This window comes from Argopecten irradians, chromosome 5 (assembly GCF_041381155.1).
Source record: "Argopecten irradians isolate NY chromosome 5, Ai_NY, whole genome shotgun sequence".
Classification (NCBI taxonomy): domain Eukaryota; kingdom Metazoa; phylum Mollusca; class Bivalvia; order Pectinida; family Pectinidae; genus Argopecten; species Argopecten irradians.
The window spans coordinates 21,946,537-21,961,787 of NC_091138.1; the positions used below are offsets into that span (position 1 = coordinate 21,946,537).

A 15,251-nucleotide genomic window follows, 5' to 3' on the forward strand; every position below is an offset into this window, starting at 1 on the left:
GAAGTACTGGTTGTCAGGCCCGAATTAGTGAGCCGTCCAAAACGTATATACCACCTCCTCTACCGACCCCTATCAAGAGGATTAAAACTTACCTTCAAACGACAGATAAATACAATATTGAGCGTTAGTTAAATGTAAAATTTATAACAATTATCATTGAAGTTTAATGTAGTTTCATTAACATGCATTTCTGGATGTTTAGGTTCACATGCTTATGCTATACTAGTCAAGCTAACAAAGCTTTGTATAATTACTTATATTGTGTATGTAGCGGTATTTACGCCTCTGTACACTTTTGCAATGTTGTATTGTCAGTATTAAGTCGTATTACTCCCTGTCTGTACGTGATTGCGTGTATTAATAAGACATACACCTTACCCAGTAGCCAAAGTGGCGTTAGCTTGTTTAATTCATATATCGCACATGTGTATAATAAGCCTATTCCCTATACAGCCCGTTCATTGCAATAGCGATTTGACATTTTGAAATTTTCCTCTTAATGCATTGTGTGACATTTCTGTCTTTACTTTTCCAATAAACACATTTGAAAACGAAGACTGAAAATTTCATTCCTTTACTTTTATTGCCATTTATAATAGCCATGCCTTTTCAGCTAACTATCCAATCCATCTTAGGACAATATTGAAGGATCTGCCTCTTGAAGTTTGATATGTTTTACGATTCTTGATGATATTAGCTTTAATCCTATTGAACTTCATGCTATGATATACCATATGCAACTCCATTTGATTGTTTATGGCAAAATTCTTGTGTAAAGCTGAAATTTACTATCTTAAGAGGCTAATGTTGGAAAACGCATTATCGCTGTGTTTATCACTTTTTTTTTTAAAATCAATCACCGAGCTAGAGCCATCCCCATATGGTAAACTATGTTGTGATTTACGCAGCATAAAATCAACTATGACATTTTTTATTTTGTATTAAATTCAAATAAACATCTTATAAATTTTGTATTAATGGGTATTATTTTGGTCATTTAATCTCACAGTGAGCTCGTTACATAACATCAGAGAATTAACATGGGGATTTCACTTGAGACAGCCCTGAGAGGATTAGACGGGATAATGCTGGATAGAGCTTCAAAACCATGGTGAGTTATATATAATCACGACATATTGCATAATTCTGTTGTATTGTGTTCGAAATTGACGTCTTATCTTTGATTTTTCCAAACAGGCTAAGGCGTTAGAACTTTACATGTCGTTACCGATGTATGAGAGTAGAAGACCTTTTCTCGTCTTCCTAAAGTTGTTCCTTAAGTTTTTAGCGTAATGTATGCTTCTACTTAGCGCTCAGCATATGGGAGTGAGAGGACAAGTTGTCACTATAATATGACCGGATATGCATCTATTCCTTGGTACCACTTACAGATCGATGAGAAATATAGCGATCAAAATGAGCACGAGTTCCACTATTTTACGGAGACACAACACAGTCACACCGCAACCTCCCAACGCAATAAGAATTATGTTCGGTCTAGCTTTCTTTGGTACCTTAACTTGCAACTGGATAATACTATATCTAATCTTGAGGTTGGGGTTTTGTTCGTAGAAACTCCAGCCTTTTCCATCTACTTTTTATGACAGGTTATTAAGATACCAAATATATATAATTCTAATAGCATTACCACCGCACCAAATATGATTTGATAAGTAAAACTTAAGCACAACGCAAATAATACCGAGTGTGGCATGACCGTTTCTTTCTGAAACATGGAAAATTTCTCAAAGGAAAAGAGTATTGGTTTAAGCATCCCTAACACGGCGCACAGAGTTGTATTTTTTCACGATATGTTGCAGAGGTTCGACTTTTAATCACGTTTTTACTTTTGTATTATTATTATTTTAATTAACTTTTTAAATAAAGGTAATACTGTTTATTAGGTTTATATAATTTCCATGCATATATGATATGTTAAATGATTAAGACAGCGTGCGATACAAAGTAAGTAATTTGTTGTAGTTTATATATGTCTTCCTCTGTTTGCAATTTACTTTTTGCATCCCTATGCTGATTGCTGAATACCAAACACAAAAAATGGTTTAGGAACTGAACAGCAAAAACATGTGTTACAGGAAAACCTTTATCATTTTTAAAAATGTACTTTCCGAAATAACCAATTGCAAGCTAATTCTCGATTCTTGGAGGATAATTTTCTTAAACAGGTCTAATTTTAAAGGCTTAAAAACTTCAATTCTAAGAGGATATTGTTTGTTTTGACTTTTTGACGTGACCAACAGAGAGCGGTACTGGTTGCACAGTACAAGAAAACTTTTTGTAGGATTCGAAAGCGTTTTTTTATATCCAAATTACACTTGTACTTTAATTAAGTCAAATTCACATTTACAGTCACGTTTCATTTTTATATTTTGGTCTCTTCATTATTTTTTTCTAAATATTTCTTCAAGAAGAAAATGTTAAATTGTATTATCTCATAAACAGATTTGGTGGGAACCTTAATGCTGTTATGCTGTTTTATAGTATGTAAAAAGGGAGACTACTCAGCCTGACTTATTACACGCAGAGAGTCCACAGTGACGTTCACCTGTGTGGTATTTCTTTAAAAGAATCGAAGACCAATTATTACGCAATATTTGTATTAGCTATTGTTTATTATTAAACACGTTGAATCAGTTTAGAGAGTTTATTATCAGTATATATAAATAAAAAGAAAATGAAGGATATAAAATAAAAGGAAGTTTGAATAAATTACCCTGTTCTTAAGAAGTAAATAAAACAACCAACCACTGCTTTTACGTCATAATGTCCATAGTGCTACATCACTGAAAGATGCTAACAAAGACACCGTCAGACTGCTGTCCATCCTGCACTGCAGGCAGACATTAGAAATTGTACCTGCTGACCCAATTGGATGATAGTAAAAGGCGCCTAAAGTAAATGTCCTATCTTTTCTCTTCATTGTAGTTTACTTTCTTATTCCTCCCTTGACCTCATATTGAGCGCTTCCCTCTATGAGTTAGGCTCTGCGTTCTGCCCGCTGGCCAAGACAACCCATAGTCTTTTAAAACGACAGTTTCTTCTACCGATTGTTCAGTTTATAGGGAGTGGAACGACTAGTTTACCCGTTGTAAGTATAATGTGATCGAATATAGTGTGCTTGTCGGTGTCTTTGGCGGCATGTTTCAGTGAGATAACACTATAAAAGGGGCAATAGTGCAACTACTGCAATGTAACACAACACGAGACCGCAGCGTCTCCCAAAACATACCATACAAGAGATACACATATTAAAATTGTTTGCCTCATTGCCACTTTTATAGACTATAGTGTGTTTTGGTCAGAAGACAGAACCCCGAGCCTTCCTTACGGGACGAGCGCTCAACTAAAGGTTAAAAATGATTCTAGCTGTTTTTAGGACTTTAAGCCCAACAAACTAACCATATCATAGCCACCGAAGTGCCAGGTGAGCTAAATATGTAATGCTTAGTCATATATTGACAAAACACACTTGGGTCATCGTTTTATTATTATGTTTTCATTTTGTCTTCCTTTGGGGATATGGATATGTATACGCGAAATAATTTCGTAAATGAATAATGTGTAAACTACAGCACTATCCCATAGTAAAACACGACTGTCAGTTACACTTCTGTTATAAGTGACTTCATATCTTTTCCTATGATGGTAATTCTAGATTATCTTGTCATCCAAACACCTGGATGGGCTTATGTCAGTGGCGATTTGTGGTTTTCTTTGTTACATTGGGTCTATTTAGGCTCTATACATAATTAGGGGAACCCACACAGTTTGGTTTGAATTCTTAAACTTTTAAATCATGACATATCATCAGATAAATCTCTTTATTAAAAATATCTTTTTAAATTCTTATCGAGATAAATGTATCTTGATTCAAATTGTCAAATGACCCACTGTGTATAACGCCGTCGGTGTACAATTATTTATTGTCAAATAGCTCTTGTCTAAGTTGGAAATGTAAGAACTTCATTGTTTTAAAGTATTAAGCGTTATTGTGCGCTCGAGCGCGTTGTTTTGTTTTACCGCGAACAAAAGAATTGTCTTTAGCTTTGTTGTCTGCCATCCTGAGGCAGCGGAAGGTTTAGATCGGTGGAGGTCACACACGGGCAATTATTGGTGTTTCGTATATTTAATATCAGTTTGATATCAACTGTTCAGGTGATTCATTACGAGGTTTTAATGTGTTTGAGCAATTAGAGTCGCTCAAACATTTATCATTGTAAAGGTGGCAGACACGACAGGAAACAGCGAAGTGGACAGTTTACATAGCAACAGCACCAGGTAAGTTCAATATAATAAAATATTATTATATTAATCATACGTATATGATTAAACAAAACGTCTTTATATATGCATATTCAAATATACTTTTCGAAATTTCTAGAATTGTTAAATTTTCCTTATTTGTTTTATTCTATACGGCAGTTTAAAGGTCAAATAATTTGTCCGTTCATTTTTTTATTGTTTTAAGAAGTATATAAACATCTTTTGTCAGAAAGAAAACAAAACGTGTTTCTGTAAATTTACATTATAAGTGATTATTACATTATGGTAATTGCTATAAGTATATAAGGATTTTTAAGGATTGTTTTTATGTGAAGTACATTCCGAAGTCGAACATGTGTTTTATCTTTTTACAAGATGCCCCTCTTTCTTCCCCCATTTAAACACTAGTTACACAAATACTTATATAAATCGTGGCCATATACCATAACTTCAACAGTACATCTCACCTGCGATATCGCCGTTAGACACTTGAATAATGAGCCGTTCTTACAGAATCAGTTGTTCAATGTCCAATTATCTGATTTGTTAAAAAAATTTTGCTACAAGACAAATAATTATAGAGCAATTTTGTGACGGGAACGCTTTTAAACTCGTCAAGGGTAATATAAACATGTGGATAATTAAGAAGTTATAACTTTATTTTATTGATATTGTATTACAGTACCGACTTTTGATGATTCATTGACATTAAAAGTATGAAATTTGCTGAATTAATTGAACTAGTTATTTCCGCCTTCCGATCAAGTTTTTTTGTTTCAAATATTACTTGAGTTTCGATGTTGCCTCAGCATCGGCAACACTCTCCGCCATAGTTGTCATTGGCGAGATCCACATTTAGCGTCAATTAATATAATTATTCTACGTTTAATTTCTCAGATAGGATGATTCTAATAAAAACCCTAAGTATAGTCTTACATAGATACCATCATTATTACATTTTCAATACGTTTTATGTAAGTTCACTCAGATTGAATCTATTAGATGTTTTAATTAATATGTTTAACCAAATTTCATGGTTCGAGATTATAAGACATTTTCCCTGGTAAATCAACAAACACATCAATATTATATAATTAATTTTGATACAAAAATGCACTATCTGAAGGAATAAATCAAACAGTGATAGCGAGTGTGATTAACAATATGAAATGTAACGTCACTATCTATTTGGTGACGTCATAATAGGTTTTTTTCACGAATATTGATTTACTCCATTATGTATGTTACCTCAATGAAAAATGAACTTGTTTTATTTTATCAAATAAACATTCTATTAACAAGGATGGTCTCATGTGTACAATGTGCTGCGGTGTATAAATGTCTGTATGATTTGGGAGGCTACAGTACATTCGTGTTGTGTCTCCTTGTAAGAGTGTGCATCTTATACGTTTTATCGTGCTATCACACTAAAGCATGTTGCCAAAGACACCGAAAAAGCACATTCCACTCGGTCACATTATACTCACAACGGGCAAACCAGTCGTCCCACATCATTTAGGTTGAGCGCTAAGCATGAGCAGAACTATCTCTTTTATAGACTATATCGGCCAAGGGACAGAACCCATAGTGGCGAGAGCCAAAAGTGAGGCTATATCAAGGGAGACGGAAGTTAGGAAGAAGAGAGTCAATTACGAAAAACAGAAAGATAAAATACTAAATTTAATCGCCTTTTTTACGATCACATCTTCAATTTTAATGCCCTATCTGCAAAATCTAGTCTTGTTAAAAGTATTTTTATATGTTTAAATGTTAAAACGTTTTTTTGAAGTCATGATGTAGCCTACGGTTGTCAAAACAACAATGGTTATAACAAACAATATAATTCAAAAACAGACAAAAAGTGTATTACTCATGCCTTATTTAGTTTGTGCTAGGCCTTTTTCAAACGAGAGGGAAAAGACGAAATATAGCTGTATGTTCAGAAAAAAATAAGCTTCAGTCAAACAATACAAATACTAACATTTTTTTTCAAAAAAAGGATAAAGGACATTTCAACAATCTTATTTTTTATAAAAAGGGGATTGGTTGAATGAAATATAGGAAGGGTGTAATTGGTGTTATTAAGCAATAAACTGTTACCAGATTGGACATACAGTTGATATCAAGCCCACCTGGAAGAATGATAAATAGAAGGGCGGCCTATTATATTTCCATTCAGATCATTAAAAAAATACGTGCATATCTTTTGAATTTCCTACTTGTGCTAGTATTGACGAAGTTCAATAAACGGAACAGTCATAGCATCTGCTTCTGAAAACGGTTTAAAACAAGCGAACAAATGAAAACTATGCGAAGATGTCAACATGATAGTACTATTGGAATTTAAAGACCGCACCCTGATATTTCTCATCTAGTTTAACATAGATTAGACGGGAAACTGAATGTAGAATGGAAATATATAACTGTACACAATACCCACGTCGTACTATGAATGTGCAAATTAAAGATCCGAGAACAATTCCGATAAACATATTGTAGTGTTCCGGAATCCACATAAGGATATTTGAAACCAAAAGGCGAGTTATAAGTTAATTTGAATTATCAAAATAATATATGCGCTGAAGCTAGGAAATAAACAATTGGTATTTATACACGTAATTGTTTATGCAAAAGATTGTGTCGAATATCATTTAGGAAGGGCTGATTGTATATGATCATATTAAATTATATCATATTACTACATACATTGATACTAGTAAACACCTAAAAAGCAAACAATACAGACATTTAAATTAATAGATTGCAATCAAGAAGAAATATAATTATAAGGCATGGAATAAAGATCTTATCTGTGTAGATCTTCTGTGTGGTATAGATCTACTGTGTAGTATAGATATACTGTTATACGTATCGATATATTGGCACTGATTACTATAAGCTGTGGTTGTTAAAGGATGGTCTTCCGGTATGCAATGCGATGTGTGTTTTGGAGGCTGTGATACATCGTGATACAATGTAGCGCGGCTCATTTTATATTGCCTTCTCAATGAAGCATATTCCCAAAGATAATTAACAACACAAACATCTAGTACTCTCTTTAAGTTGAGCACAGGACCGGAAAAATCGACTGATTTATAAAAACAAAAACATATATGGTATATCTAGGAACCTACCGAATTCAGATTAATATATATATCTTTTGAAGATTGTCTTTGTATTTGTAATTTTATGCACCTCCACTATTACAAAAGAATATTTCTACGATTGTTGATTGTTTTACAGTCTTGGCTACTTCGCGAATTTATATTTATCATTTTTGCCTTGTTATGATATTCTAGCAATTGATCATGTCTTGTTTGATTGACTTTTCCGTTTGTTTTCCAGGCGACAGATAGGGATGATCCCCATTTCATTGGCCGACTTGCGGTTGATACCAGTTTAGAACCAGGTGTGTTTTTTCTCATCATTCCTGACATCATGCATCCGAAACCGGTGAAGTCGAAGGTAGTGGCTTCTAGGCTTCTGGCCAAGAAGTCTAACGCAATGAAGGAAATAGAAGAATGGGTAATGAAAGACGTTTCCCTAAACGACGCTGCTTCAAGGATTGGCAAACTTCCAGAAAACGTCACAGAGGAACGCATGTTCAAATCAAGACTTTTTGATATTGGGAAGGAAAGGTATAAGTACTTGAGTAAAAATGCTTACGAAATGAAAATGTTTTCTGACAAATATAAAAAGAAAATGGCACTTGCACGTCAACAACTGCAGTCACATCACAGAAGTCTGTCAGCCAATGACGTGGGACGCGCGACCAAAACGGACGTCGACCGGGCAAGACTCAGCCTAGATCCCCGGATGTTACGTAGAACACAGGACACGACTCATGATGTTGACGAAGACACAACACCAACAATGACTAGGTCTAAAACCGTGTCCTTTTTACCGTCTTCACTAAACAAACAACAATCTGATCTGTCACAGCCTCGGACTAGCACGCCAGCGCGCGCAAATAGTCAACAGGCATTATTTAAAGCTCTGAGAGAGAAGTCAGAGAAGTCCCAGTTTAGTTCCAGGCCTCTGTCACGTGCAGCGTCCTTTAACCAGACCCCACGTTCAGACGATGATTCCTCTAACAAATCGTGGGTAAAAAGGAATAAATTTTCCAAATATGGTGGGAAAGTTCCCGGGGTGACCACAGATCCAAGGTATGCTCAATTAGAAGGATCTTTGTCGCCATTTTATCAAGGGAAGCCGGGTACTCCGGACACCACCCCGGATGTTAAACAAATCGTTAACAGCATTGGATCTTTGCACAAACCATCTAGGAATATTAAAGAAGCAAGACCGAAACTAACGCTGAAATTACAAGCCTTCATGAAAGAACGGGGTATAGTGTTTTAGTGGATTCTCTGTCGCTGTTTTCTTACTTAGTTGCCATAGCAATCGTTGGTGTGAATAGCTAGATTAATGGAGGACAATTATCCATACTCATTTTAGCAATGCTTTCAGAAAATTGGAGCGTTATCAGTGAAATGACACCAATTCGATCGCGCCAATTTTCTTCATCACACGGATGTGCATTCAAATACAGGATCCGTGCCTATTTTGTAATTCCGTCTGTGGCATCTATAAATATATCCATTTTTTTTATTTGTGACATTCAGAAGGTCATCGGATCATAATGTGCAAACAATGGAACAAAGAAATTTGCCACATTGCCTTTCAATTGTTATTTATCACAAATGCTCAGATATTTAGATTTCGGCGACGAAAGCGGAATTGAAGTAACATTTATGAGTATTATTAAAAGTATCCTGGGATGTGCATTTGATTATACATATATATTTCACTATTTATCATGTACATCAGTATATGATGTGTACACAATTTTAGTGATCAGTGGCTGTAACTGAATAAATTGTTATATTGAAACGAATACCTATTTCATTTCTTCCCTTGGCTACGGCCCGCTCTGCTCAATGGGATCCCATGTGCCGTTTGAAGCGTATCAGGCTAGAACACTCAGAGATGTTTAAGGAAAAACTAGAGCTACGCTTGAATGTGTTCATAGAAATATAACGGGTTAATGATCATATGTAAAATACATTTTCCTTCACAAAGTCAATATTTTCATTGATTGATCTTGCTTTCAGCATAAATTAATCTGGAGTTTAATTCAAGTAGTTTCTTAATCCGTTGAAACACCTCACAGTCACCGCGTTGTATTTATCTGGTGTTCTTTTTTATTTTTACTTTTATTTGAATGAAAAGAATCTTCATTGGCCATCCAAAAGCAACTTTCCAACATGGTTAATGTACTTCATAGCATCGTTACTTATATCAGACTAGAAACTTATCCTTCAGGACCATGATGCCTTGTGTGATAATGACTATTGGGATCGTTGGTGGATACTGCTCTGGATGGTAGGAAACACTGAAATGAAGCTTTCGTTTGATAAGTTACTAATGCTACACATCTCGTAACATTTCGTTCTATTTTTAATATGGAACTTCGTAATGACTATATTTTGTTTATTCTGCATCATTGTATATCGCTACATGGTCGTTAGTTATATAAAAATATGTTATGTGGTGTAGCTACTCACCAAAACGCTGTACACATTTGTTATAAACAGTGTGTATTAGAGTACATTGTATTTCTATTTCATTTACCAGACTGAATATATCATTTATGACTTTAAACATGTTCAAATTATATACAAAAATACAGAATACATTTTTTTCTATGTCTAAAATATCCCCTATAAAAACCTACAGAAACAGTTAAGTGCCATGTTTGGAATATTTTCCAGTCATTTTTTCAGTCATTCACAATATATTTACCATGTTTTTGGTAAATACAGATTTACTATTTACAAAACAAGACAAAAATACAGGTGATAATGGGCATTTAAATACTCCCTAATAAATAATGCATATACCTGCTCTACCATCTAATCAACATTCCTACATACAACACATGTTGTACAGAGTAAACATAATTAATTATAAATAATGTACATGTAAGCTGTAATAATTAAATATCGCAAAACTAAAAAGAAAAGAAAATAGATAATAAATGAAATAAGAGAATACAGAAATGTTATGCTGATGACATCATTAAACTGTTGACATGATACATAGTATATACAATACCATTAAACGTTCAGAACTCAAGACGAGGTGTCACGTTTCATTGGACTTTAATCAGATTACTATGTAAATCAAGATGTTCACTGAATGTTAAATGGTATATAGCGTCTTAGGTCCCCAATATTTACAGACACCGAGATAGACTCATTGTCTCCCTGCTCTGGCTCTGGGCAGTGACCAGCGGGCGGAATATAGATGCAAGGATTTCATTCAAGTTAAAAGAAATAAAACGATACCCGAACAGATCCTCTATTTACAAGAATACCAGTCCGTATAGGTGATTATCACGATAATACGTCATAAATACATGTACGTGTATATCTTATATGTACGTGTGTATTGAAATGCCTAAAACTTACCATTCGAAACAAATAGAGACCGCAAGGAATCAGTTCATTAGGAGTGTCTTCGTTACTGGATGTGAGCGTTTCATGTTGAGATGTAAAGAAAACATTTGATGTAGGATATATGCTTACACTTTGTTGTGATAATAACGTAAACCTCTTTTATAAACGGTTTTTTTTAACTGACACTGGGATTAGCCGTGAGTTGTTACAGCTAAATATACAATCATTATCTGTAAAGACAACGCGGTTCAAAATGACATAAATGATTTAGGATTATAAACAAGGCCCATGGCCCAGACCAGTGAAACTGACCAGGCCGCTAGTCGGTCCCAAGCCAGGAAGGACCGGGCACTCAGAAAAATTCTCCAATGGGTTAACAGTGAGGAGAAAGCCTTCGGCTCTAAGACAGATATGATCAAAGTTCCAGGTCTGCCGACTGGGAACGTTATAGAGGAGCGACGCCTGAAGGAGATCCTGTTTGATCTGGGAAAGAAACGTCAGCAGTTTATTTCTCACAATGATTACGAACAGCAGAGATTCCTGGAAGGACAGAGACGTAAATCGTACGAACTAAGAAAGGCTTTGTCCGACGATGCCCTTTCCCGTGGATGGTCCGTTAGTAACAGGAACCTTCTCACGCGCGAAGCTTCCTCTAACATGACAACGGAAAACACCCGCGTCGACCAGTTAGAGAAAATGAACTCTTCGTCACAAAAAGATGTGTTTATAACTGCCGGGGACCAAGAGAGACAAACACAATCCCATGGTAAAATGGTGTCATTTGTGGACGATTTTAAAAAGCCTGTGGATAACTTCAGACAAAGAAGTAAGTCAAGGTCGCTGGACCCAGTATCTACACCACTAGTTCCGTGGTCCAAAATGAAGTCGACGTCCATTCAGCCGGGAACCCATCTTCCGCCTCTCACGGAAGATCCCAGATTTAGCCTCCTGGAAAAGAAGCTCAGTCCAGTCTTCTATGGGAGGCGAAAGAAGAAAAAGGAATTGGGAGAAGTGATCGATGGATTAGACGCACTTCATATTCCATCTAAGATGAAACGAGAATCAAGAACGGTAATCGGACAAAGAATCCGGCAATTACTGAAAGAACAAGGAATCATATTTTGATGATGGAAGCCGTAGCGTATTTTGATATTCTGTAAACGAAATATAAGGATTTAGTAATTTAATGCTGCTTAAGAGCAAAACTGTGCAAAAGGGCCTTGCTGACGGGTTGGAATAAGCATATATATGCTCAACACCTCCGATAGTGATCTTCTTCCTTCTTTGAAGTTCACTTTTGGTCAAAACGTGAAAGTGCATCGTTTGATGTTTTCTAGTTGATGTACGGGATGGCGTGTAAAACCATGCTTAAATTATACTTAAAGCAACATTAATTCGGATGGGATTGTATTTCATTTATGAACACAAAATGCGATCTGGTCACATTCTCTTAACCAATCTTTGACATATATTTGGCAAACTGTTCGTTTTAGCTGCGATCTCTTATCAAAATATTGGCCGTGTTACAAGTGGACAAAGCAGTGCTGACGATATGACGCGTGTTGAATCCACCCAACAACTGAATGGTTTAACATTCGGATCACAAATCTACATTTATACGTGTGTATCAGTATTATTTGATTATAATTATTGGATATGGGATTTTCTATACTAGTCACAGGAACGCTTGTATGATGAGGAGGTTCAGTTCCAAGTTTTTGTGTGACAGTGGTCACTTGACCACTAGTTTTATATGATTAAATACATGTGCCATAAAATGGTTAAGGTCATTGCTCATTACATACAATATATTTGTAACACTATATATCTTTGAGTTTTCTGTGCACCGCATTGAAATAAGGTCAAATTGATTTTCCAGTAAAGTTTTGAATTTCTTAGTTTAGCATGGTTTGGATATTTGAAGCGGAAATAAATATCGCTAATATATATTTGATAAACTTAATACCCTTAAACCATAGTATTTACCTAAAACACCGTCAGCTTGTATTTTGACAGTTTGTGACGTTGAAACGTACCTATAGTCTCACCATAGCAGTCATAAATGATGTTAGAATTTTTCAGCAAACATATAAGCAAACAACTACAATAGATTATGGTTTTATTTACTTTCTATCCTTAGTAATATCGAAAGCAGTTTTAGACATTCATTGAAGAAACAAAATGTCGACTGCAGTGTAGAGCCGACACTTTCTTTCAAGTGAAAGTTCTATGCTTTTTCTATGCTTTTCAAGTTGGCTTTTGTAACTTGTTAATTTTAGTACTGCATAATATAATACGCCTTGTAGTTCCAATGTCGCCACCCAATTCTCTGGGGAGGATGTGTTTAAACTAGATTTCAGCCTTTATCACAAATTATAACCAATGAAGAAGAGAACGCTTGCTCTTCTGGAACGTGTAGTTTTATCTCCTTTGCACTTTTCGAATTTTTGTAATTTTTTTAACGTTACTGACTCATGAAAAGTGCAAGATGAATAGGATTAGGCGGAAGAGTAAGGTAGCAGTGTACAGTTGGACCGAATGGACATTTGTTTTATTAAGCAGAAAGCCCCTGTTTTATTATATGCATAAAAAAATTAAAAATGTATATGTCCTAAAATTGATGAATTCAATATATAGACTTGTATGCAGGCTTCACATTTGCATAAAGAAATTCAATAACATGGGTTCGAGATTAATGGTTTTGAGGGTTTAAGAATGTGCGTCTAAGACGGAAAAACTCAATTCTGTAGCAGCAGAAATTGATAGCCGCGGTACGAGGTAAGATTACGCAAAAGTTTAATTTTATACCTATGTCGAAATAGGCTCAGTTCCGCTATCATGACAGTGATGCTTGATTTTAAACTGTATTCAAGAAAAAAAAGTTCTAGTAGAGGGGTGTAATTTTGGGTTAAAAATCCCAATTTTTTGCAATTTTTCCAAAAAAAAAAGTTGGTCACCATGGTTTTTACAGGCTCACAAAACAACAAAAAGCAGACCTGTCCAAAAATGGACTCTGCATGACGATTGCAAATGTTGTATAGATTAAAAATATATATACTTTTATATAGGTGTTATTTAAGGTTAAAAAGCTGTGGGTACATGACTAAAGCCTGCACATTATTTTGCCGAATTTTTCAAATCTACTGTACGATGCTACCTAAGGGATCCTTTTCAAATACCCTGGCACATATTTTTGGTAGATTGGTAAATGATTACCATATGTTAAAAAGAAACTTTTACACATAAACACATGTTCATATGGCAAAGAGACATCTAAAACAAATATATAATGTATAAATGTAATCCTAAGAGATAGTTGAAACATTTACAAAAGTGGCTTAAAGACTTGTACATATACAAAGTTTACAAGGCAATTTATATCATCTTGATCATTTTAAAGGTCAAATTTTCAAAGGTCCACAAAGTAACTTTGAGCATAGATATTTTCAAATGTGAATTTTTAAAAGTTCAGAAAATGTTTATCATTTTTTTTTTTTTTTTTTTAACAATTTATGCTTCGATAATGTTTTACATTCGAACATTTAAGGACCTGAAGGGCAAAGGAATTTGAAAGGCACGTTTCTGAATAAAAATTATCCTACCTTTAGACTATCGTCTTTCGTCTCTCACATTGTCCATCCTCTCCCGTCACTTCCATGTCCATCACAATAATATTTTGTCTGCGAACCTATTCCTGAGTACCTGAAGCACTGAAATACGTATAACTGGAAAGGTTTAAGATGCTCCACCGCCGACAGAGCATAATATTTATCTTTTGGACAATAATTTATGTGTATTTGTGTGTCTTATAAACACACAAATACATATGATTCGGATTTCGGGATGCAATCAATTATTTTACATACTTTCATATTAAAGTAAAATAAGAAATCATCGATGGAAATAGCGTAACGTAAGTAACTTTTTGTACTGCAGAAAAATATTAATTCACCGGCTCCTGATTTTAATAAATAAAAAATACCATTCGTCGGAGGTGGATCATGTACAATCACAAAGTAGAACCATTTCCTTTATAGTTTGATATTGAAATATATTTTAACAATATTAATCTATATGATCACCCGTGCTTGAAATATTTGAAATAGAAAGAAATGTCAGTAAAGCAGTTATTCATAATTGTTGTCTATAATGTCTATAGGTTTTAAAGATAAGGTAATTTTAGAGTTTGTCGAGACTGAAATCAATACATCAGATACTCATCAATGTCAAAAATCGACAAAATATAAAATATTCCACTGTCAGAATAAGAATTCGTATAAGCCTCAGCAGAGGTACATGTAAGTAGAGGGAAGCAACTCGTAATACATTTCAGTTACTACAAAAGAGAAAGGAAAACGTATAATTAATAGGATGGTATTCATATTTATCTTTATATAATTAGGTTTGGGCATCCATTGATAATGAAGTTTACGAACACACACTTTCCATCAATCACCATATAATTTTCGTTATGTTTTGTGTTATTAAAAACAGATGATAAACAAT

General features: G+C 34.7%; 1 protein-coding gene across 1 annotated transcript; it reads left to right on the forward strand.

Moving 5' to 3' along the window:
- The first annotated feature begins 4,076 nt into the window (after positions 1-4,076).
- LOC138323221 (uncharacterized) lies at positions 4,077-9,181 on the forward strand. The gene is made up of 2 exons (XM_069267647.1): positions 4,077-4,299; positions 7,630-9,181. The coding sequence occupies exon 2, from the start codon at positions 7,723-7,725 to the stop codon at positions 8,644-8,646; it is 924 nt and encodes a 307-aa protein (XP_069123748.1). The 5' UTR covers positions 4,077-4,299; positions 7,630-7,722; the 3' UTR covers positions 8,647-9,181.
- The last annotated feature ends 6,070 nt before the right edge of the window (positions 9,182-15,251 follow it).